This window comes from Egretta garzetta, unplaced genomic scaffold (assembly GCF_000687185.1).
Source record: "Egretta garzetta isolate BGI_Z169 unplaced genomic scaffold, ASM68718v1 scaffold287, whole genome shotgun sequence".
NCBI classification, from domain to species: Eukaryota; Metazoa; Chordata; class Aves; order Pelecaniformes; family Ardeidae; genus Egretta; species Egretta garzetta.
Window position 1 is genome coordinate 3,312,084 of NW_009260435.1, and position 22,905 is coordinate 3,334,988.

The window sequence follows — 22,905 nt, forward strand, 5'->3', positions numbered from 1 at the left end:
TTGATTTTGTATTTCTTCAGTACCTTTCCCAGGAAGTCTAGTTTTACTGTGACTTTTATAATTATCTCTTTACTCTCGTACCATAGTTAAGAGCCTCATTAGAAGTTAAATTATTTATTAAACTAATTACATTTTTTTGGCCTATATAACACACTATTGTGTGAAAAAGCTACACTAACAGTTGAGAGGTTCACCTATGAACTCAGCTTTGCATTAAGCCTGATGTAGAATATAACCTGAAGTCAAATCAAGAAAGATTAAGAAAGCATCTTTCTTTGTAATGGGCTTTTTATCTTAAGCACTTCCATGGCTCCCAGTGCTGTAGCATCTGCCCATTATCAGGGGTACTGCATAGGCAGGAATGTGGCAACAAGAAATCCGCAGCAGGGCAGGGAGGCAAATCTTGCTATCTCACATTCAAGGACTGCATCGTATTTGTTGGCTCGTATTTCCAGCTCACTTGCATGTTTAAATCTGAGCTGTGAGAATCCACAAGCCCTGAGCTCATCCCACAGTTGAGAATGAAGCACTTCACACTTAAAGCATTTTTTTTTTAAATCCTAAGCACCTTAGGAGCCCAGGACACTTTTTTGGAATTGACTTGGCCACTTGAGTTTGATTCAAAGCTACCTGAGGGAATAGATTTCCTCCCGCTCAACTCTGAGCACCTTGGAGCCTGCCCCAAACCCAAATGCCTCCTTTGAAAGGCTTTCTCATTCCCCCTTCCCAGGTGGGTAAGGCAAAGGCAGTAAATGATGCCAGTAAGCACCTACCTACCTCTTGGCCAGAAATAGCTGCATTTCACAAGGTTGCAGCTGGAGTGTTGAGTAGCATGTCGGAGAAAAACAAAATAGAAAGAAAAGGCAATGACAAGAATTTCAGAGGAAAAGCAAACAATGAGTACAAGAACATCGAATGAGACTAAGCAAGAGACTCAGTATTTGTGAGAGAAGGGGAAAGATTTTCTTGGTTAGTGGGTTTTTGTAAGAAAAAAATTAATGTTGCTCAGATCTCTGCCTATTAACATAATCCTGTTAACACAAAACTCAGCTGGTATCACAGACGTACTCCCCATTAACATGGGAATTTGCCTACCTGTCCAACATGATGCTGGAGAAGACAGGTAATATCTGTTACACTTGTACAGCAGCCCAGCAGAATATTAATCCATTAGCAACTGCCCCACACTGGCTATCAAAACTGTTTTGTATTTTCATCTCACTAATATTTTCCAAAAAATATTGTCAGAGGATAGAAAACTTCTGTCAAGAAGCACATTTTAGCGGAGGCTTTGAGCAACTTCTCCTTAAACCATTACAGAGCATGTGTAGGATATAAAACCAAAATTTTTAATTAAAAAATATACTCATTTTAGCCCAGGCCATGCTATAAAGAAAATTTTTAAAAATAGCATAAGTGTGAAACTTTTAGTGTAGTACTATTGCTGCTACATTTAGTAAGGGGAAGGAGAGATTAAGTCACTGCTAGATTTCTTAGAGGAAAAGAGATATTAAAACTTATACCTGTTAAGCGGAACAGTTTGCATTTGCCTGAAAGACAGCACACCCTGTTCTTATGAAGTTTGAGGAACTTCAGGGAGGAATGAATGGTGCTGTTTCTCCACTAGTTGCTTTTAGGGTTTCTTTACATATTTTACATTGTGATAGGTACTAAAGAAACCTCTGCCTATCCAAAACATTACTGATGGTAAGAGCAGGGAGTTGTTGCTCAAGTATACCTCATCAGGGTGATTTACAGGGAGGGTTGCAGCGGTGTCCTTAGGCAGGTCTGAGAGGTCAGGGATCTGTAGTGAGTGATCTACTATGGTGCAAATATACTTTTGGGGTTTTAATCATAAAGATGATTTCCATTCATGGCACAAATTGACTAAAGGAAATAATTGTGCTCCTAAAAGCAAACCATGCAAATACATTTCCCTCTCACTAATGAGCTTAACAAAACCTTATGAATGCAAAAATAATTGCTGATCTTGTTATTTGGGGGGCAAGCTGTACACTCTTGCCGCATTGTGCAATATCCTGTAAGTTTTCTTTTTAAAAGACTTATTATTGCATAGCTAAAGCTACCATCCTGTAACCGGATATATTTCTGCCCTGTTAATCAAGCTCAGCAATACAATGTTTCCAGCCAAACAATATTAAAAACAGAGATGCTTTCCTTTAAGGGAGGTGTTAGCTTCAAAGCTAAGCAAGGATTATAGTCGTGGTAATGTGACTAAGCACAGGAGAGAAATTTAGGGAAGAAGAGCCGTAAAGAACTGGCCTGCCCAGATTGTCAGCTTGCATTAATCACCCTAATCCTACTCCAGTCCCTGGAGTACACCTGATTTATTCTTGCTGAAGACCAAGATCCCGAAAAGTAAATATACCAAATATACCAGTTCTAAAAGTCAGATGGCACATTTTCAAAGGAAGCCCAGAAATGCAAAAGCTGAAGCTCCCCGTGTAGCACTGGCTTGCAGTTGTGTCCTACCCTGTGCATTGGACTATGCAGTGAGTAGCTGTATAAAAGAGGCACAGAGAATCTCGTTGTAGGTGTGGTCGGGCACAGTTACGGTTAACATAAAAGTTAACTTTTGTATTTCCTCATTACATTTTTTTTTCTTTTTAACTGTTCAAATCTGGTACTGGAGTGGGGGCGGGGAGGGTTTCCTGGAAGTGTCAGGAGGAAGGTGGTTCACTGAAATGGGTTCTTGCATCTGCCCTTCTATTTCATACCAAGAGAGGGTTTACCCTAAAGGGGGGGTGGAGAGAAAGAAAGCACAAGCAGCAAATACGCCGTGAAGAATATGCTGTTCTACTTGGCCTGATAGGAAAATGGCAGGAAGAATTCGTACGCCTTCATGTCTTTCTTTAAGTCAATCCTAGATGCTGGAAAAACGATTGCCCAAGAGGAAACCATGTAACATCCCATTTACCTAACTTTGCAATATTAGAATTTTGTTGTTGTTTTGGTTTTTTTTTTTTCCTTAAAACCTCCACTACAGAAGCTCTTGCAAGAAAACCTCAGATTACCCTTAATAGAGAAGTGGCTAGGGTCTTTTAATCATGTAACTGCAGAGAAAGAGCTGGAAAACAGGACACCAAAAGGTTCTTCAACTGGAAGTCAAATGACAAGAACAGAGCATATCTACTTGTTTTAGTATTCATAGAATCATAGAATGTTTAGGGTTGGAAGGGACCACTAGTGGTCATCTAGTCCAACCCCCCTGCAGTGAGCAGGGACACTGCTAACTAGATCAGATTGCTCAGAGCTCCATCCAACCTGGCCTTGAATGTTCCCAGGGATGGGGCCTCCACTACCTCTCTGGGCAACCTGTTCCAGTGTTTTACCACCCTCATTGTAAAAAATTTCTTCCTTACCTCTAGCCTGAACCTACCCTGTTCTAGTTTAAAACCATTTCCCCTTGTCCTAACACAGCTGGCCCTACTAAAAAGACGTTCCCCATCTTTCCTATAGGCCCCCTTTAGGTACTGGAAGGCCGCAATCAGGTCTCCCCGTAGCCTTCTTTTCTCCAGACTGAACAAGCCCAACTCTCTCAGCCTGTCCTCATAGGAGAGGTGCTCCAGCCCTCGGATCATTTTTGTAGCCCTCCTCTGGACCCGTTCCAACAGTTCCATGTCCTTCTTGTGCTGAGGGCTCCAGAGCTGGACGCAGTACTCCAGGTGAGGTCTCACCAGAGCTGCTCTCGATCCTTTCTTCCCCCAGCCTGTATTGATACTGGGGGTTACCCCAACCCAGGTGCAGGACCTTGCACTTGGCCTTGTTGAACCTCATGAGGTTCACACTGGTTTTAAGCTAATTCACTGGTTTTAAGCTAATTGTGAGTGTTGGGGCTTAGTTCTCAAGTGTCACACTGCTAGTTCTTTCTACCTGTGCTGCTGTATGACTCCCAGGCGCCTACAAGCCTCACGCATGCCCTTCTGCACCTAAAAGCAGGCATGAACCCTCTAGGTGGCTGGGTGATAGCATTTTGCATGCAGCTGGCTGGCTTTGCTCTACCAGCAAACGAGAGAATTCAGACTGTAATTAGTAACAGGTCACCTGCTCAGGGGAGCCACTGCTAAAGCTGAGGGCACTCGCTGCAAGCAAGTGCCCTTAGGACTATCAGACAAACCCGTGTCCCTTTCAAAAGCAGTTTCTGGACCTAACACAGGAACTGGGAACATCAGAGATTTTATGTGAACTGGATATATTCTTTACAATGCATCATTCTGCCTAGGATCAAACACTTCAACAGTATGTTTTTGCTTGGAGACAAGTTTGCTTTTTGACTAAACTAAATTTAGAACACAGAACAGGATTTAAATTAGTTTTAAACTATATCTAGAATCTGTATTTTAAAATATTTTTAAATACAGATATACTGACTATAGGAAATGCTCACTTACCCAAAATGCATCTTTAAACTGCAGCTGTGTCATTATTATCACTCCGTGGAGGGGAAAGAATCCTTCAGCAAGTTTGTTCTCGGATGAGAGCAGCAGCCACAGCGCTGAGCCTTGTTGCTCTACCCCAGCCAAAGCAGAAAGTGAAGCACATCCACAGACCTGTCTCTTCTGAAGTCAAGCTGGTGAAAAATAGCATTGAGCGGTTTCAGGCAGCTTGGTGTAATGACCTATGGCTGTGAAGGGACAGAGGGGAAAAAAAAGCTCTTGCTCACACACAGAGAGGTGCAAGCACTCAGCAGCCTAACCCCAAACCTGTTTCTCTTCTGGTAAACAGTTAATATTGAAATGAGGAAGCAAGGAGATGTCAAATGATGTCAGGCTGCTCCTTGCCATGTGTGCATGTGAGCAGCTGGCAAATTAAAAAAAAAAAAGTGAAAAAAAAAAAAGAAGTCAAATTCAGTGATATGATTTGATCAGCTACAGGAGGAGAGCAAGCAATTAAAATACAAAGGAAACCAGCACAATACAAAAAGATAAGCTGTGGAGGAAATGAGAATCAGACTATCATATAACGCTGTGATCTGGCGAAGAAAAAGCAGCAAAAGAAACGTGCCACATTTCTCCAGTACCTTCTGGGGCTGGCAGAGGCCCGTGTATTTGCACAGGGGAAGCGTAGCTCAAGGTTGCATTTTTGCAACTGAAAAGGCTTTTCAAGACTCTGGTTAAATTAAGAACACTGTAAAGTGTGCAGGTGTCTGCACACTTTTAGATACCTTTCTGTCTATATAGAGAAAATTTCTGATTTGCATGCCCTCATGTAAAAGTTTATATGAATAAGCAAGATATGTGAAATTTAGAACTAAAATCCAAACTCTTGAAAAAACTTGTGATAAGAGAGCTAAGAGTTTATCAGCACCAAGACCTGCCCAGCACCACACCCCACTGGCCTCAAGTATTTCAGACAGCTACTTAAATAAGCTAATCGATCTGTCACAATGCAGATGCAAATAATTGATAATACGGTAATATCTCTAATGCTTCCATTAAACCCTCTTCAAAATACCTGTCCGACAGGTGAGGTTGCCTCTGTTTATCTCCTTAGGATGTTTTAAGGATCCTTAAGCATGTGTTTTTAAATACTCACTAGCATTCTCAGAGGGTAGGAAAAAAAGAAAACAAAAAAACTCCTGACAGGGTTGCCTATGCAAAAATATGTCCTTCCACACCTTCCACACACCCAGACTTACTTAGCTATAACTAATTAACATTGCTCCTGATGGCTGGGCATTGCTTTTTTCTTCGTGTCCCTGCAGCACCAGCCACATGAGCAGATTATTGAGTGGCGAGGAAGTCTCACAGCTTCACTGAGCTCCAGCGGGGCACAGAGATCTGCTTCGAGACGTCTGCAGCAGTTGGTGGCTGGAGTTAGCAGTAGTCACTCCAGAAGCAATTTGTAGCTGGTATTTTAGAGAACTGGCAAGTTTCCTTCCTGGTAGTCTGAAGAAGACAGGGAACGTGCAGAGACTTTGAAAGGGAAAATGCAGTGCAAGCCAAGGAGGGCAAGAGAGTTTGCAGGGCCAGAGATGTGAAACTGCTTTGATTGTCACAAGCAGCAGGAAAAAAGCATCATCATGTGAGAGGGGGAGAAGGAGAGGAGGAATGAGTGAAGCTTTCTTCCAGAAGGGAAAATTCCCTGAAAAAGTGTATTTTGAGGGCATGGGCACTAGTCATAATGCTTGAACTGTAAGGAAAAAAAAAAACGTTTCTTTTTAAGAATGTTTTATCTCAGTCTTTCGAAAACTAAACGTTTCCTCTTCCTATTTCCAAGTTACGGCTTTGTTTTGAAACTGGTAGCTTTGCTGCTGTTGGGGTTCATAAAAATGCATTGAGTGCATTTAGGCCCTCCAAAATTATATGCTACTTCCTCATTATTTTTAGTTTGGCCTCCAACCAAAAAGCCAATTATTTGATTGAATCTCACACTGAGCTCTGCGCCTGCACCTGTCCCACCCAGCAGTACCAGTATGGCACAGACACCTCCCTTAGGAGCAGCTAGGGATGCTGCTCTATATAGCAGAAGCAGTCAGCATTGCACTGTGGATGAGTTTATCTCTTAGCATTGGCTGCAGAAGAGCCTAGACCAACCATGTTCCTAGTTCAGGTATTTTGATGAGCTGTCAGAAATTAGCCGGTGTGAGTCCCAGCCCCTGATTTGGAGCTGTCACTGCTCACATGTCCCAGAGTTGCTGGATTATGTCCAGAGGGTGTTATACCCTGCAGGGGTAGTCAGGCTTTGCAGGGCTCTGGAAGAGTGAGAAAATTATCTCAATTTTGCAGCCGAAGAAACTGAAACCTACAGCAAAGGGTCCCAGCAAATACACCAGCACTAGAGGTGAAGGCCTAGGATGGGGTTAGTGGGGTGCTGATGAGGGACTCTTCTCCAGGTGGTTGTGCTTCACAGCTGCCAAGGTGCGAGTAACGCATTGTCAGTCAGCCGTGCCAGCGTCGGGCACAGCATCCATAACCCCACACTGCTTATTTCCTCTGCACGCAGCAGCACCTCCTCTCCTTGGCCAAGGTATGAAGCGTACCTCTGTAGCTGGTAAACAGCTCTCTGCAGAACCTTGGGTATCCCCTCCCCGCTGCACTGGCCATGACTGGGTGCAAGAAAGTTGGTATAAGATGATTTTCCTTTTCTCCCATAAGTAAAGCATCAAAGAATACCTAAATACCTTGCAGTGGGCATGTACTAAGCTCCTGCTGAGCTGGTCTACTACAACTGCTCGTTTGTAGGGTGCAATTACTTGTTGTAAGCTTGTATTGTTTAGCAGATCTTGAAATAGCACCCAGAAATAGCAGTTCCCAATAGCTGTCTTAATTAACAGACACACCAGCCTCCTGACCGCTCCAGACACTCATCTTTGTCCCTTTCCCGACCAAATGTATTGGGCTCATCTTGCGAGTCTTTCATAAAATTCTCATGATGAATGCTGTACTTAGAGAAGCAATCTTTATAAAACCATCCTCTAAAAACGAACAAGACAGCACAGCGTCCAGTTCTTAAATGCCGTATCTCATGACTGGGCTAATATTTTGATGTGAGTGGCCTGAGTTGTACGAAGGCTGGAAAGGCTGAGCCCAGGCAGGAGCTCTGCGGGGCTGAGGGAAGGGGAACAAAATCAACCAGCCTTGCTATGCTAGTAACTACTGTAATGCCATCTACTGAAACCACCTTGAACTTAATGAAATTTTCCTCTAGAAATCAGTTATAAAAATGCATTTGTGCCAAACAGAAGCATTTTCAGTGGGCAAGGGGTTTAGACTATTGTCATTGTAGTGAGTGGGACTAGGGTGGCAACGACAAGTAGTCAGCCGCTTGTTCATTTATTTGGTTATTGACAGGCTAGATGCTTTGGAAACCTGCAGGGCCTTTCACCTCCCCTTCCTCATCCTTTTAATGTGGCTTTTCATCTATTCTTTACATACAGCTCCACTCAGGAATTCAAAAGTGTCAGTAACAAGCCTTAAGTGGAATGCTTCCCCGACAGTCTCTGCAGCTCTGTTCCACTGCTGCTCTGAAAGGTTAAAAATCAGGTTTTCTCTTTGATAAGGCCAAAACTCAGTCTCCAGGCCAGAGTACTGGGTGGATTTTTTTCCAGTAATTAAATTGTTTGGCAGCAGAATATACTTTTTGAATCTGTCCTGTAGTGGAAAGTGATTAAAAGTCTGATTTTTAAAAAAAAGTTCATATTAAAAACCCTCAAATTTTGATGTGCATCAGAATGGAAGTTTCATTTCATTTTTATCAAACTACATACTGCTTTGAGCAAACTTTTTATTAGGGATTTGGGTGGCAAGCTTGGACCTGACAGTAGTTAAAATATGAAAATAGTGTCTACAACAGGGCTGTGCTCATCCAGGGCTTCAAGCAAGCCATTCTTTACGGTTAATGTTTCTGATTTTGAGTAGTCTGATGGCGTAGACAGTAAACCTTTCAGTCTACATAGGAACAGGATGAGGGAGTCTATGAGAAGTATTAAGGCAGTGTATAAAGAGATGCTGAATATGCAGATAATTCAGGTGTTAAGCTGGCTGTATTTTTGAAAACTCCTCAGGTATATCGTGGTCCCTTGGAATCATTGTGACATGAAAATGGAGAACAGAAGGCACCTCCTTCAAAGCCTCTGTAACAATTACATCTGAGAGAGATGGCTGCATGACAATTGCTATAATACAGTCGTGTTCAAAATTAAAACAGTCCAGCCTCTGGTGTCTTACCGAGCCCTAAAGCCTAGAGACACCAACAGCAATGAAACCACTTCCAGAGGAAAACCACGGCTAAAATATACAAGCGTTTTAGCTGGTTAACCACGCCTGCCATTTCTATTTCCATACAAATGGCTATCTGAATTTCAGTGTGAGAAATATTACGGGCTTTCAAATTATCCACAAGTGCGCTGATTTAAAAATTTTTAAATCACCTTGCCTTCTGTGGGGAGCCAATCTCTGTTCCCATGGAAACAGAAATGGCAGCCTCCGAGCATTCGGCGGGATTTGTTACAACTCCTCCGAACCCCTCTGTGGCTGCTGGCTGAAGCTGATCCAGTATGCCCCACACCCTGCCACCTGAACTGCACGCATAAAACTTCCGCAGGCTCAAGTTCCACCATCTGACAGAATAAAGTCTGATGCTTCAGAAGAGGATAAACCAGATGAAACATTAGCTCTTGCTTTCTAAAATACCCCTACAGTCTGGTTTTATTTGTTTGGTGAGGTTTGTGATTTGTGAGAAAATGAGAAAAGAATTGAAGTTCCAATAGTGGTGGAACATGGAGAGGCCGCCAGGATGTTGTGTCTGTACAAAACCAGGCACAGTCCCCTGGCTTTTCACTCGGTCTCCTTGGCTATCGTGGTGGTCTCGGTGGTGCGTGTTGCTGGAGTAGATACAGAGATGTTTAAGGAGGAACAGGATTCTTTACCATGCCTCTACAAGGTTTGTTTGAGCTGTAGGATACAGCTCATCTGTAGGATACGGCTGAGCTGTAGGATACGGCTGAGCTGTAGGATACAGTGGTTGGAGGGTTTTTCAAAACAAAGCATCAGGTTTACATGACAGAACAGCAGAACAAGACAGAGTCCTTTGTTCCCAAATGCCTTCATGTTTGAGCACGTGTGGTTATATAGCTAAAGTTTGGATGTTGTGGAAAACCTTCTATAAAGCCTGGCAGAGGGCAGATACTGCCTTCACCAGAGAAACTGCATTTTCTATGAAGAATGGGGCCAACAGGAAACATAAAGACCAGGCTAACCTGGGTTACTTCGTGTGTGACTTCCGCAGGCTCTGGTAATCCCAGATTCAGTCCTTCTATAAATATACAGAATAAATTATGCCACTCGAGTGCTGAGGAATCTCAGCTCTGACTCACTGAACCCAAAGTTTCTATCTATTTTCTATCTACAGTGAAATAGGTGTAAGTTCTAAGAGATACTTTGCTTTATTGCACTTCTTCTCAGCATAGGTAAAAAATGCTAGGTAAGGGACTCTGTCAATGCATAACCCTGAGAATCCCAGAGCTACTCTTGTGTAGAATGCTGTAGAATATTTGGATAGATAACACTGCATGTGAAGTGGTGGATTGCCAATTTGGGCAGCCTAAACACTAGATATTGAACTATCAAAACCCACAAGTCTTTCTAAGACTGTGAAAGTGCTAGTAGGCTTCTAATCCTAAAGTGAAAGAAGCCTAATCTTAAAAACATTATCAAAAATCAAAAGAAGTCTATATTAATTTACTCTAGGAATTACAGAAACATTCAACAGAATACAACATTATTAAAGGATTGAGCTTAGCACTTCTCCAAATCCACATTTCGGTTACATTAACAATTATATGGTTTTCTTTTGAAGTACTAGTTTTCTGTGCCCATAAAATTACATTAAGAACTGCAAAGTAAGGAAAGCTGTAGTTCTATTTTACAGCTCTACACAATCTATTCTGTGAAGCTTATGTCTTTGTTTAGGATACTCAGCTGATTCCTGTGACTTTCTAGGAGATAAAAAGCAAGCATATGTACTTTCCTAAATTGAACCTATCGTGCCATTAACCTTTCAGATGATTTCTAATAATCACGTAAATGGGACAGTACTTACTTCTATGAATGGCAACTGTGGAGCTTTCAATCAAAGTTAACTTTTAGATGTTATTACTACAAATATTGTGTAAAGTCACGATGCTTTAGAGTTCTACATATTCCAAATAAAAAACCCCCCACAAACACAATTGCTTTTGCAAACTTGTCCAGAAAATGCTAAATGCACACTTTGCTTGTTTTGAATCTTCTTCAGCATCTAGATGAGATGATGCGTCTCTGGTTTATAAAAGCTAACAATGTTGCCATTGTACATTGTGTACATTGTTCACATTTCAAGGACTGTGACCCACAGTAGGTAATAAATGGACAAAACACAGAAAGACAGAGTATTTTACGTTTTAATCCAACAAATGAAGAGGGTCTTAACACTGTAAAATACCACTGTATTGCTAATGCTGTAGAATTGTACATTAAAAACAATTGTCTATAGATGTAAAAATAGCAAGTTTTATTTTACAATAAAACACAGTATAGAAACCATTTAAAATTAAGTAGAAACCTCTTAAACAATTGAGGCATTAATCTAAGTGTTTCTCCAAACGTATTAAATAAAACACGGTTAATACTCTACACATCCCCCTATCTTCCCCACTCCCCTCCCTATTAAACTGATTAGAAAAAACAGTAGTCTCTCAGTTACTATGTTTTGCATTCTTTCAGAATCATTTAGATTCTCCATTTTCTTAAAGTACAGTAGAACAACTCTTCACAATACAGTACTACCCCTGAAGTAATTTATTTCCCAACGCTATATAATTTTGGAAGTAAGTATTTAAGATTAATTTTGAAGGCTAGAATAGGCCCAAGGAAGTCTGCAGGAGGGCAATTAAATTTTGAATGCAAATTATTTACACAAACATTAGTGTACTGTAATTACAGCATAAACCTTGCAATAGAGCTGATGGGTGCTTTTAAAAGAAAAGCTCAAAATGAAAGAAAGGGAAGAAGAACAGGTTAAGAAATAAATAATCTAAAGTTCTTCATGGTAGAAACGTTCATCCTGAAGCTGCCTACCATAATCCGTTGCTTCACTGTTAAGAAACAAATCCTGGTTGTTAAGAACTTCCGCTTCAGAAAGCTTTTTATCATCATTCAAATCCATTTCTTCAATAAGGTGAAGAGCCTTTAAAATAAATGGAACACCATGTGCACAGTTAATAGATACAAGCATTTATAAATAATGCTTTTGGAATGGTTTTGTCAAAGTCCTGCCACAACACTGTTATTTGTAACAAGCTAGACAAGATTTTACATTCCGAACAGAGCCTTTCTTTCCTTGGTTTGTTTCCCTTTGCCTCTTTTATTCGGTGGCAAAATCATAACATCAAATCTCTACCCTCACTATCAATTCTAAAGCAACAAATGAACGTCAAACCCATAGCTTTACTTTGAGGGTGAAATACAGTATTAAACCAGCACAGATTAATTATATTCCTGGAAGCACCCATAGTCCTTGAAATCCACGGGTGAGCACAGCGCACCTCTTCAGCGTACAATCTGCAGAAAACGCAAGCTTAGCGTGTCAGCCAGTTACCCTGTGTTCTCAGGGGGCCCCGCCGGACATTCAGCCGCTGAGTGACAGCTACAATAGCAAGTCCCTGATGTGTGGGACCTCAAGTAGGATCTGAGCCAACACAATCTTCAAGTTGAGCATTCTCTCTCAGAAATGTGTGCCCGTTAGCTCTCAGTCACGTATTTACCCCATGTCTGACAAGACAAGCATCGTTTACACCTCTCAGGTTAAGCTGCAAGCACTCTTGCTTTCAACTCCGGGGGTGTCTACTGTGCTAAGCCATTTTTTACTTCCTGAACCTGTGGAGACTCATTTTTCCATCATACATGCATATTAAAGAAAGCAGGGATAGAGATTTGCAGCTGGATGTTCTGTATCTACTTGTGATTTAGCAAAATATGCTCCGTGGCTGTAATTCATGACTAAAATGGGTAACTGGAAAGTATTTGATGACTACTGTGAAAAATGGTTTTCTACCTCAAGCAGTGGACGCGATAAGCCACCTATGCATAGGAACTTCAACTTGGGTAGCAATTTGTGTTTTCCCTCATTTCCTGAAAGCAAAAGCTTGCTTTTCTGAAAAAACTTTTAAATACTAAATCATGACAGCTAGTCACCCTGTGTTCAAGACCAGGTTGGATGGGGCTCTGAGCAACCTTATCTAGTTAGCGGTGTCCCTGGTCACTGCAGGGGGGTTGGACTAGATGACCTCTAGGGGTCCCTTTCAACCCAAAACGTTCTATGACAATATCAAATGGAACTGCAAGTTAAACCAATTCTCAGATTTTTGCTCATTTATGTACTATAAAAGGAGTAAAACAAAACACCAATTGCAGAATATTTGAGTTTGTAGCTTATTCACAACTATTACATAGCTCAAAGCTAACAAGCTGGTACAGCAGCTCTACTGCACCTATTATTTCTGAGAAATAGAGGAGTCCTAGTATTACATGGGTTTTGGTTTTATTTGCTAAACATCCACAAATACAACGATTTAGAGAATCCTTCTGTTCCTACTTTTTCTGATTGGTTTGGTTCAATGTAACTGCTTAGTGACTTTTTAAAAAAATTAAATATCACTTACAATTCAGCTGACTACATCACCAAAAAGGACTGAAGAAAATGACAGGGACTAATGTCAGCCAAGCAGATTTTAAAAAAAGAACTCTGCATGGCAAAAGCTAAAAGATTATTAAGACAAACATCTTGGTAAATACATATCCATTCCTGGAAACAGAATGTATAGTAATTTTCCTATTTTTATGTTATTTAGCTACCACGTTTCCTGAGTCATTTTGTGATGCCAAAATGAAACTGCAATATTCAGCTTTCAAACGGCAGTTTATGACTTAAGTCAATCTCTTTAGGATTGATCACTTTGACGAGCCCTTATATTAACCGACGAAAAATATTAGCACATTAGAGAAACAAATAAAAAACCTGATTTCTTGCAGAACTGAGTTATTAGTACAGCATGGCCTTGCTGCAAGCTAAGATTTGAATGAATAGCGAAGAACTGCTAAAACCCCTCCCCCAACCAAGCAAACATTCATACCAAGCAGGTATGAATAGACACACCACCACGCAGAATTCACGTCAGTTAGAGCAGTAGTGTTCCTGTGAAATAAGAACCAATCACCCTCAAGAGTCAGATGTTAAAAAAAGTCTGTGCAAAGGCTTACGGATCCACGTTTACAAAAATACTACTAGAGCAACTGAAGAGCTTAGCTTCCTACAAGGTTAGATACATGCACACCCAGTGCTGCATGCTAGCCACGTTGCTTTTTCTGTCACCAACATAGCTGAAAAAGGAAGAGGTGGGACCTCAGTAAAGAGATGGTCCAACACAGCAGATGGGCTATGCTGTTTGACAAAAAGCCTCTCCTGTCTTTACCAGGAATTACAGAGGCATGGGAAGACCTGTTGTTCCTGCCATTCTGAACACCAAAATCCTCCAGTGCAAAGGAAAGAGATTTGGATGATTTAAGAGAAAAAGTTACTAGCAGAAAGGCAGAAATCCTCTCTGCTGCAGTCCGTGACTGTGAATTCTGCTTACTAAAATAGATTGTTCTGGAACACTCAGTGCTTCTGCTGCCTGCTACAAAAAAAATAAAGATAGCTAAAATGAGAATCCACTTAAGCCTATTATGGCATTCTACTCCTGATTAAACCATTTTAATTATCATCATCAAAGTTTGCATTACAGCATCTTGAATCATAGAATACTTCCATTTTCTTCTACTTACGAAAAGACAAGTTTTTATTTCTACAAATTATGGTCATTTATCCAGTTAGAAGAATCACGATCAATTTTTGTTTTCAAAATTATGCTCTCAGTATGTAACAGCTTCTTTTAGTAGTATAGCTCATTAGATTTCCCTACAATAACTAAAAAATAACTGATTAAAATACTGTACCCTTAAGTCAAACCAGATGAGCTATTTAAACGTGTAGAAAAGCACTTTGTTAATTTACAAATATTCATACAACCAATAGGAACTTCAAATTTGCCTAACGCAGTTAAAGGACCTGCATTCTTTGTCAAACTGAAAAAAAGATTGAAAATATATGCAAAAATCTACTAAGCATCCTTTTTTAACTACTAAGACGTGATAAACCTGAATGCATCCATTATTTTGCTGTGATTCCTTCAGAATTCTACTGTATTAATTAAAATCTAAACAGCAGTTGAAACACATACCTCCTCTTGTGCAATACCCTGATTATTAGGCACTATCCAAGACAGCAGCTCTTGAGGGTTGAGTTTTCCATCATTATCCTTGTCATAGTCATTCACAAACCGATCCTTCTCAACCAGTATCCATTCTGGATCTTCCCTTGCAGCTAGTAAGACACATTTCTCAAGTTTAAAGCCACTCTTTACCTTAAAGCAGATGTTTTCACCTCTTCTCCTAAGCAAATTCACTTAATCTCATAAAACGTAACATAAAAATGATTTCATGCCTTTTTTTAAACATAAGCCTTACAGACCAGTCCTAAGATTAAATAAAAGTATCTGTCTACATATGAAAAAAAAATACCTGTATAGATTAAAACAGAATTTAAAGCTAAGGTAATATTATTATTGGAAATTTACAGTTGAACTAAGTAGACATTAAAGTTAAGGGTTACCATCCACTGAACTGTTTATTTTAATATATCCACAATTACCCAAACTGACAGTAGAGAAAGTATACTTCATGTTGAATGTGCTGCCAAGCAGATGGGTTTCCTACTTACTGGGACAGCTGACATATCAGTAGGAAAAAGCTAGAAGTGGATGACAGAGATATCTTACATTTGCAGCATTTACCCTGCCTGATTTAAGATTACCCTCTCCCATTAATGTACAGCAATCATGTTGCAGATGCCATCCTGAGAGTATCACATGACAGCAGTATGAGCAATACCAAAGGCCTCAGACATTGGCCATCTCAGCACGTAACAGATGGAGGAAAGTAGGGAGAAGCTTTAAATCAACAAGTGTCCCAAAAAGTAGGTAGATAACTAGTGTTTTGCAGTATATGGGATTATGACATAAGTTTTTAATAACATTCTACTGTCTGTTCCCCTGCTTTAACATCCAGGGAGGCCCATCTGTGACAGATAAGAGAGAAGTTAAAGCTCTTGATTACTGCAGGCTCAACAGACCCAGGCCAATGCCGTAGGCTTTCAAATGAGTTTACCGTATAATTTTTTTTGTTTTCTAAAATACCTGGAATATATCCAAAACAATTCCATTTACTGTTTTTATTTATTTCTTTATTTGCATACTTGGTTTATACCTACCCTAGGCACTGACTGGTACTGCATCCTGCAACCTAGCCAGCAATCTTAAATTTGTCTCTTAACTCTTCAAGAAATTTAGAAGCAATTCATCAAACTGATCTTTCACCACTGATAAACATTGCAGACGAGCACAAACAGATATAAGACTTCATAAGCCTTATGGAAGTCAAAAGCAGTTGACAGCACAAGCAGATAAGTAACAGCTTAAAAATAATTAGGTTTCTATTATAAAAGAAGAAAAAAAGTGAAGTCTCTCTCTTTTCTTCCTAACATCTAGTTTACAAGTAGATTATCCCTTAACATCACGGTTCACCATACACTGTTGCCCAAAACCACAAGACAATTGTGAAACGAAACCCACCATGTAGTTTATTAGTCATCTTAACGTGTTCTGCGGGAGCACTATCTGCAGAAGAGATGGCCATTTGGAGAAAAGTTGAAGTAGTTTCTACAGTTATAGCGGATTCTGAATTCTTGCTAGAAGTTTTAATGACAAAGCTGTTATCTTATCTGTTACTGCAAGGACCCTAGCAACAATTTCACTCTTTTCTAACAACTTCGGATAGACTGGCTTGGAAAAGCTTTTTTCAAGTCAGAGCAGAAAAAAGATTAAGAGCCCTGCAGTTGCATGAGAGGTATTTTGTTTTTACTGGCTCTGGCAAACAAAGATGGTAATAAAAGGTGAAATTCCAGGTGGTTGATTGGAGTGAAGAAAAATTAGCTATTCCCCTGTTTCTTCATAGCCTCATGTGGCTTAAATGTTTTCTCCAGCAAGGACACTAGTCCACAATTAAGAATTAACACTCCTTAGGACCAAGACAACTTCCCACATGCCTCAAGCTACTGGTCTTTTTGGAACTGGAAGTTATTTGCCCTATCGTGTAGCAAATCAAATACAGCATATAAAATATTTATCTATTAGAAACATAGCTAGAGAAAAGTATTGATAAACACGAGATCAGTGTCCTTTTCCTTGTTAAAGAAGGAATAGACTAAGTTTAAGGAAGGGCAAGAGTAGGAAAAAACCAAAAAGTGAAAGCAGATAGGCTTTTGATACCTGGTGCAGTGAACAGACTCCTTACACTTCCCCTCCACCTCTCTTAAAACGCACCCAGCTTCAATCCTTCTAAAGCAAGGCTGACGGCTGCCGCCTTCGGCTGATAAAGACCAGGGAAATTTAACCTTACACTCCTGATGTCTGGTTTCGCAGACGTGTTCAGTTAGCAAAACTGCATCTTATTTCAGCTGCATACCTCATCATGAGGAATATGCTTCAGCCTTTAGGAAAACAAGCAGCAACTGCAAGGAAACAGTGGAATGGGCTATATGCAAACTACTGCCAAATACAGACAGGGCCGACCTCCTATGCTGAGTTATTCTAAAAGACAGGATAATGTTACTCAGAACCTGTAGGTGGAGGTGTAAAAAGCTGAAAATAAAGGTGCGTACAATTCGCCCCAGTCCAGAAGCTTTTGTTCAGTTCCTTCTTTCATGCCCCCACCCTTTTTCCTTACTTGGGTCTCTTCTGTAATCACCAAGGAATTCTTCCAGGCTAACAAATCCATCACCATCTTTATCATGTTCTTCTAACGCCTCTTGAATGACAAAGTCCTTTTGCATACATACAAAAAGCAAAATATCAATTTGTGGCAAATTAGCATCTTGTAATCAATAGAAACAGCAATAAATCATCTTAGAGCAATAAGGTATTCTTTAAAGCACAGGCTCACTCATTTCCAATCTGCTTTTCTGTTTTATGTGGACTAGCGCAGTAATTGGGTCCCGTGCACAAAACAGATGTGTTCTTAAAGTTCAGGATGTCAGGTTTTATGAAAATTAAATCTGACATAATTCAAAACTACACAAGTAGCTGAGAAACATGAATTTGTACAAAGCTGTATCATCTCATTTCACTTTTCTTTTTTTGTGTGATGTATTCACTAATTCGCATTTCTGCAACTTTATGAAATTATTAGGAAAGCTGCTTGGTCTTTTGGTCCTGTGAAGCCAGTCTGCCTGTTCTTGTAGTTCTGCCTTTTCTGTTTGTCCATAATCAACAGTTATGTCAACACAAACACAGGCTCTGTTTGCATGGCGCTCCTCCTGGCAGTTGGCTCTGCAGCATCAGATAGCCAAAACCGAAGGCTCTTGCAGAAAAGCACCAATAGACTTTTCACTGAGGTCAACTGTCGGTACTATGAGCTAGAATGACACCAACAGTCACAGCAGTGATGAAACAGATGATCAATGACAAAGTGCTCCTGGCTGAAATAATAATCCCCCCAACTCTGACCGAAGTACAGTCAATATTAACGCTTCAGAAAATGCTCTTTTTTTGGCCAGAAAAGTGAATATTGTGTCACTTTAAGCAAAGTGAGTAACTGGCACTTGACCTTTTCCCATGCAAAGGGATCTTCCCTGTAAGTCCCCCTAACTAGAACTGAACTCTGAATTCGGCATGAAATTTCTCAAGCTAAAATCTCACTGATGTATTTCCAACCTAACAGAGTTTAAAGAGCGCTATGTCAGTCCAATGACAAAAGTTTGGGACAGTTGTGCAATAACAGTTCCCGAAACAGATTTCAAAGAAAAGCACTGAACTACTGCTCCAGCTTCTGAACTCCAGCACTGGATCCACAACCCACTATCTGATTTTTAATTAGGTCTGTAAAAGCAATACACATAACTGCTCAAAAGCACACTTCCTGTAGTACTGGGGCTAAGCACATGCATTAAAAAGATGAATCTTACCGTCATATATTCCACTTCTTCAGGATGTTCAAAAGCAACAAATTCATCCACATTTAGATCAGGAACATCATCTCTATTAGCTTTTTCAAAACGCTTTTTCTCCTTTAAATGAAGCTTAGAGAATAGATTTAGTTAGAGCACTTAATGAAAAGGAAAAACAACATTATAGTAGCTGGCTCTAAGCTCATTAGAATATTAATTGTTTCACATTACCTACTCATATTATACTGATGTTATATTTTCACTAAAAAGAGCTCATCCAGAGCAACAAGAACAGCACTTTTAACTGAGGTAGTTTTATTCTAAGAATCGCATAAAAACTTCCTTTTTTCTCCAATTTAAGGAGACATTTAAAACACACTCTTAGCCAAGGCTTCAAAAACACAAAAGGGAGATAATGAAAAGACCAAGAATTCTTGTCTTTATACACACTTCCTCTTCTCAAAGTCACCAGTCCCCAAACTAAGCCAGTGGAGTACAATGATTATAATTAATGGTAGCCATTGCAAATTCCAAAATTTACATTTTAAGGATCTTCTGGATCTACATCTTATTTCTATTAAGGGCTGTCTGTAGTTCCAAGAAGGTCTTGAAATATCATATATGTAAAATTTCTTTTTTGAAGCCATTTTAAGCGCTGAAGGATTAGACAGATTCCTTTAATGCAAGACTGTTGTCCATTACATCTGAACATATTTCAAAGCAAAGTCACTTCTCTAACCTGTTTTAAGTTTAAATATTAGCATGCCTTTTTAAAATAAGTAATATCCACAGTAAGCAGGCAAGTTCTTATTTCTGAATATCCTGCACTTCCTGTTCCTGTATTCCAAATGTGCAAAAATGTATTTTCTTCTTGTTTCATTTTATACGGTCTCTTTAGACAAAATTAAGGCCCACACCTTTGATAACTGATCTCTACTCAAACTGCATGTGACGCAAGCTATAAAAATTTTGGAATCCCATGATTAAGTGTGTTGTGCTATCAGTGTGACTCTGATCCGGATAAGGGAGCGGCCAGCAAACCAGAGATCGCAAATACTTTAAAAATAACCATTTGAAATTGCACTTGTTAGTTTATATCCTATTTACTGACACTGCTCTCAAACTTAGACTAACCTGATATTAATACAGAGCATAATATGTAACAAAGTATAAGATCTCAACTGTTCTGCAAAATAATTAAATGTACTCTTAAAGAAAAGCTGACCTGAGCTTACAGTGTACATAGGAAGGCAATTCAGAAGGACTGACTACAGAAAGTACTAGGCTGCAACGTAAACTTGAACTATCAAGGGGAAAAGTCTGTTTTTCAGTGTTTTTTTGAGAAATGATGAACAAGGCTGCCACCTTCTGGTAAATTCAGATGTTTACTCGATGTCAGTTCTAAATCAATACCATAGCCTAACTCTTCCATTTTGATTAGAGCAGGATCACTAATTTCCAAAAGTAAGGAGAATGCTGAAGATGGCTGGCACATAATGCTTCTACAATACTGCTAATTTTGCTCTTTACAGTATATGTTGACGAAAACAGCAAGCAGGAAAACCTAGCAAGTAGGAAAACCTAGTGAGCAGTCAAAGTATAGCATAAATGAGTAGGAGTTCTAGCTCAGCATATATATCTATGACAGCAATATCTCAAACATGGGATCAGTATTTTGACTGGTAGTTCCATTTAAAGTCTTGTTTTATTTAAAAGCTATGTAATTATTCAGTTAAGAGACCTCCAAAGCTTTACAGTTTGTTTCTTCAGCGTGTAAAATCCCCTGCCCATTGCCTAATTTAGCTTCATTTCTACCAACATCCTCTATTATCCGCTACCACTTTACTAAAAGTGGCCAAAGCAATCCTCACAGAAAAAAAAAAACAAAACCAAAACAACAGTCAGGCCAGAATAGTCTAAAAACTCACTTATTCTCTTTTTGGGAAATATTTACATGTACTTATAAATGTGTAACTTGAAAGAAAACAAGTTTTGCTATGTGGTGATTCTTGGTGAACCTCCTTCCCTTCTTGCCTCTTTCCTTTCCACGCTTAAGTATTTGCTTTCATATACGAGATTAATCTGTAACTTCTGTTGTTCATACATCCAGTTTTAGCTATCAGAATTGCACTTTGACTGCTGAAAATGTCTGAATTGCTGTTGCTTTCTCTGTGCGTCTCTAATGGACAGAAAATGTTAAAACAGGCAATATTTATACTCCACACTGGGTAACTGAGAAATAACTGAAAAAGTGGGGACAACAGTGCAATAAAGGTGGCTAAAGAGCACAGGGGTTTCCTTTACCTCCAGCACCAGTGGTACTGGCCCCCAGTGAAGGCAGGACACTGGTTAGGCTACAGAGCTGATCTAATAGATTGCCACCTTGTTTTGAGACTACGGCTGGAGACTGTGTGCTGTGGTAAGACTGTCAATAGAGTTATACTCCACTCAGCTAGCAAAATATACTCAGGAGGTACAGTTTCATTCTGTCTTTGTTTTGTTGGTAGCAGCTTTAATACTCCATTACTTTCCTGTAATTACTCCCCTATCTCAGACAGATGAAAGTGTTAAAACATGTGCCAGCTGCTATGTTTCTCTACCCATCTTGTTCCATCCCAATAAACAAACATTGCTACCTTTCACCAACAGCTTACAGAAACTAACGCGAAACATTTTACCTGTCGAAATGATTCTTCTTCTTGATCCTCCAGGACAGTGTTCTCATCAAAATCAATTACACGATCATACATTTGCATATTATACTCCTTCCAAGACACTAATCCATCACCATCTTTGTCATAGTTGTTGAAGTGTTGCTTAGCTTCTTGCGTAACATAATGTTTAAAAGACTGCTGTATCCAGGAACTGAGCTCATCTGTGAAAATCATTTAAAAAATAATAAAATATAAAAAAAAATCAGAATCATCTGCGCTATAAAAACTGTAAAGATACCACAGGTCTGTTCAAGCTGGAATATACTCTGCAACTCAGATGTAAGCATAGAAGCAAGAGGTTAGTTAAAGCAAAGCAATCCGTTTCCTCTATGCTACGGCTTTTTTTAAAAAAAAAAAGCATTTGGGTAGCATTCGTACAGCTGCATAGTGAACTGGAACACTACAAACTTAGGCTGTAAGAAGGAAGATTCTTAAGTTTTCAGCCGAGAAAGGACCCTTATTTAGCTCCCTGGGACCTGAGGAATGGCAAGAAGCCCGCCCCTTTTGGTGCCTGCTGATGTGTTTGTGTCAGCTTGAAATGATTATGTGGCCATGCCTTTTCAAATCTGAAGCCAACCAACACTGTAGCACCCTTTCACCTTTTTTTTTTCTCTTCAAAGCTTTATGAAAATGATGCTGAATATGGTTTAAACAGACAGCTCTAAACATAACTCTGTACCCCCAAAAACATTGTTCCCATCAGTTTTGGGTTTCCGTTGAAAACATCCACTAACCGACATAAAGCTAAATTCACTGCTATTGCCTTAATTACCCACGATAAAATACGAAGAGATATTTCCCCTTTACTTGGGGCTGAAATCAAGCCTTATATATTTTGTACAGCTTTTAAGCTACTTATTTTTATAGATACATGGCTAAAAGAAATAAAGCTTAATATACAGATGAATCCATACCAATACATAAAGTTACTTCATTTAGAGAAGATTGGGAGAACATATTCTCCCAGTATCATCCAGTTATTTTTAGGTGCCCATAAGGGGAAGACATCTTCCCCTGCATTTCAAAACTATAGAGCTAAATCAGCTCATCTGAAATCCTGCTCTGAAGAGTCATGATGACTAATAAAAAAATCCTACAGAAATTATAACTTTGATGTAGAAAAATCTTGTAGCATTTTTTAAATACTGAAGTATCTTATTCTGTCCTTGGCAGAAGTGTCAATACAACTTTATTAGGTTTATTTAAATATGTTTGAAAAGCAGCAAGAGGTTTTTTAAAAATATGTTTTGAATACTGAATTTGTATTACCAAAGGAACCAACTCTGTAACAGATTCTGCGAATTGCCTGAACACGCGGAGGCATGCATGCCATGTTTTGTAACTGCTGAGGCTTGGGCACTAAACCAGCTGTTGCCTTACAACAAACTGCAACAGGATTTCTTAAAGATGTGCAACATATAATTCATAGCATGGTTTATTTCCCAGCATTTAAGGCACGAGGCACAGCCATCTGTAGACACAGTGTCCAGTGCCATTAATCAGAAATACTTAATGTTCCGACATCAGAGAAGTGGTTCTTTCGCTGTTAGCCTCCAAACAGAGGTGCCGCTAATAAGGAAAAAGTTCTGAA

General features: G+C 39.6%; 2 protein-coding genes across 3 annotated transcripts in view; both read right to left on the bottom strand.

Annotated features, from left to right (window-relative positions):
• The window catches only part of PSTPIP1 (proline-serine-threonine phosphatase interacting protein 1), a 57,736-nt gene extending 52,982 nt beyond the window's left edge, over nucleotides 1-4,754 (bottom strand). The window contains exon 1 of the mRNA XM_009643931.2: nucleotides 4,413-4,754. Within this exon, the coding sequence (XP_009642226.2) occupies nucleotides 4,413-4,445 (33 nt within the window). The 5' untranslated portion in view covers nucleotides 4,446-4,754. The remainder of the gene's footprint in view (nucleotides 1-4,412) is intronic.
• Nucleotides 4,755-11,183: 6,429 nt separating this feature from the next.
• Nucleotides 11,184-22,905, bottom strand: part of RCN2 (reticulocalbin 2) — a 12,765-nt gene continuing 1,043 nt past the window's right edge. The window contains exons 2-6 of one of the 2 annotated variants that reach the window (XM_009643802.2): nucleotides 21,279-21,475; nucleotides 18,619-18,720; nucleotides 17,382-17,478; nucleotides 14,780-14,922; nucleotides 11,184-11,688 (exon numbers count right to left, since the gene is read on the bottom strand). In XM_009643802.2, the coding sequence (XP_009642097.1) occupies nucleotides 11,536-11,688; nucleotides 14,780-14,922; nucleotides 17,382-17,478; nucleotides 18,619-18,720; nucleotides 21,279-21,475 (692 nt within the window). In that variant the 3' untranslated portion in view covers nucleotides 11,184-11,535. Of the gene's footprint in view, nucleotides 11,689-14,779; nucleotides 14,923-17,381; nucleotides 17,479-18,618; nucleotides 18,733-21,278; nucleotides 21,476-22,905 lie in introns of both variants that reach the window. The other variant, XM_035899529.1, reaches the window with a different exon arrangement.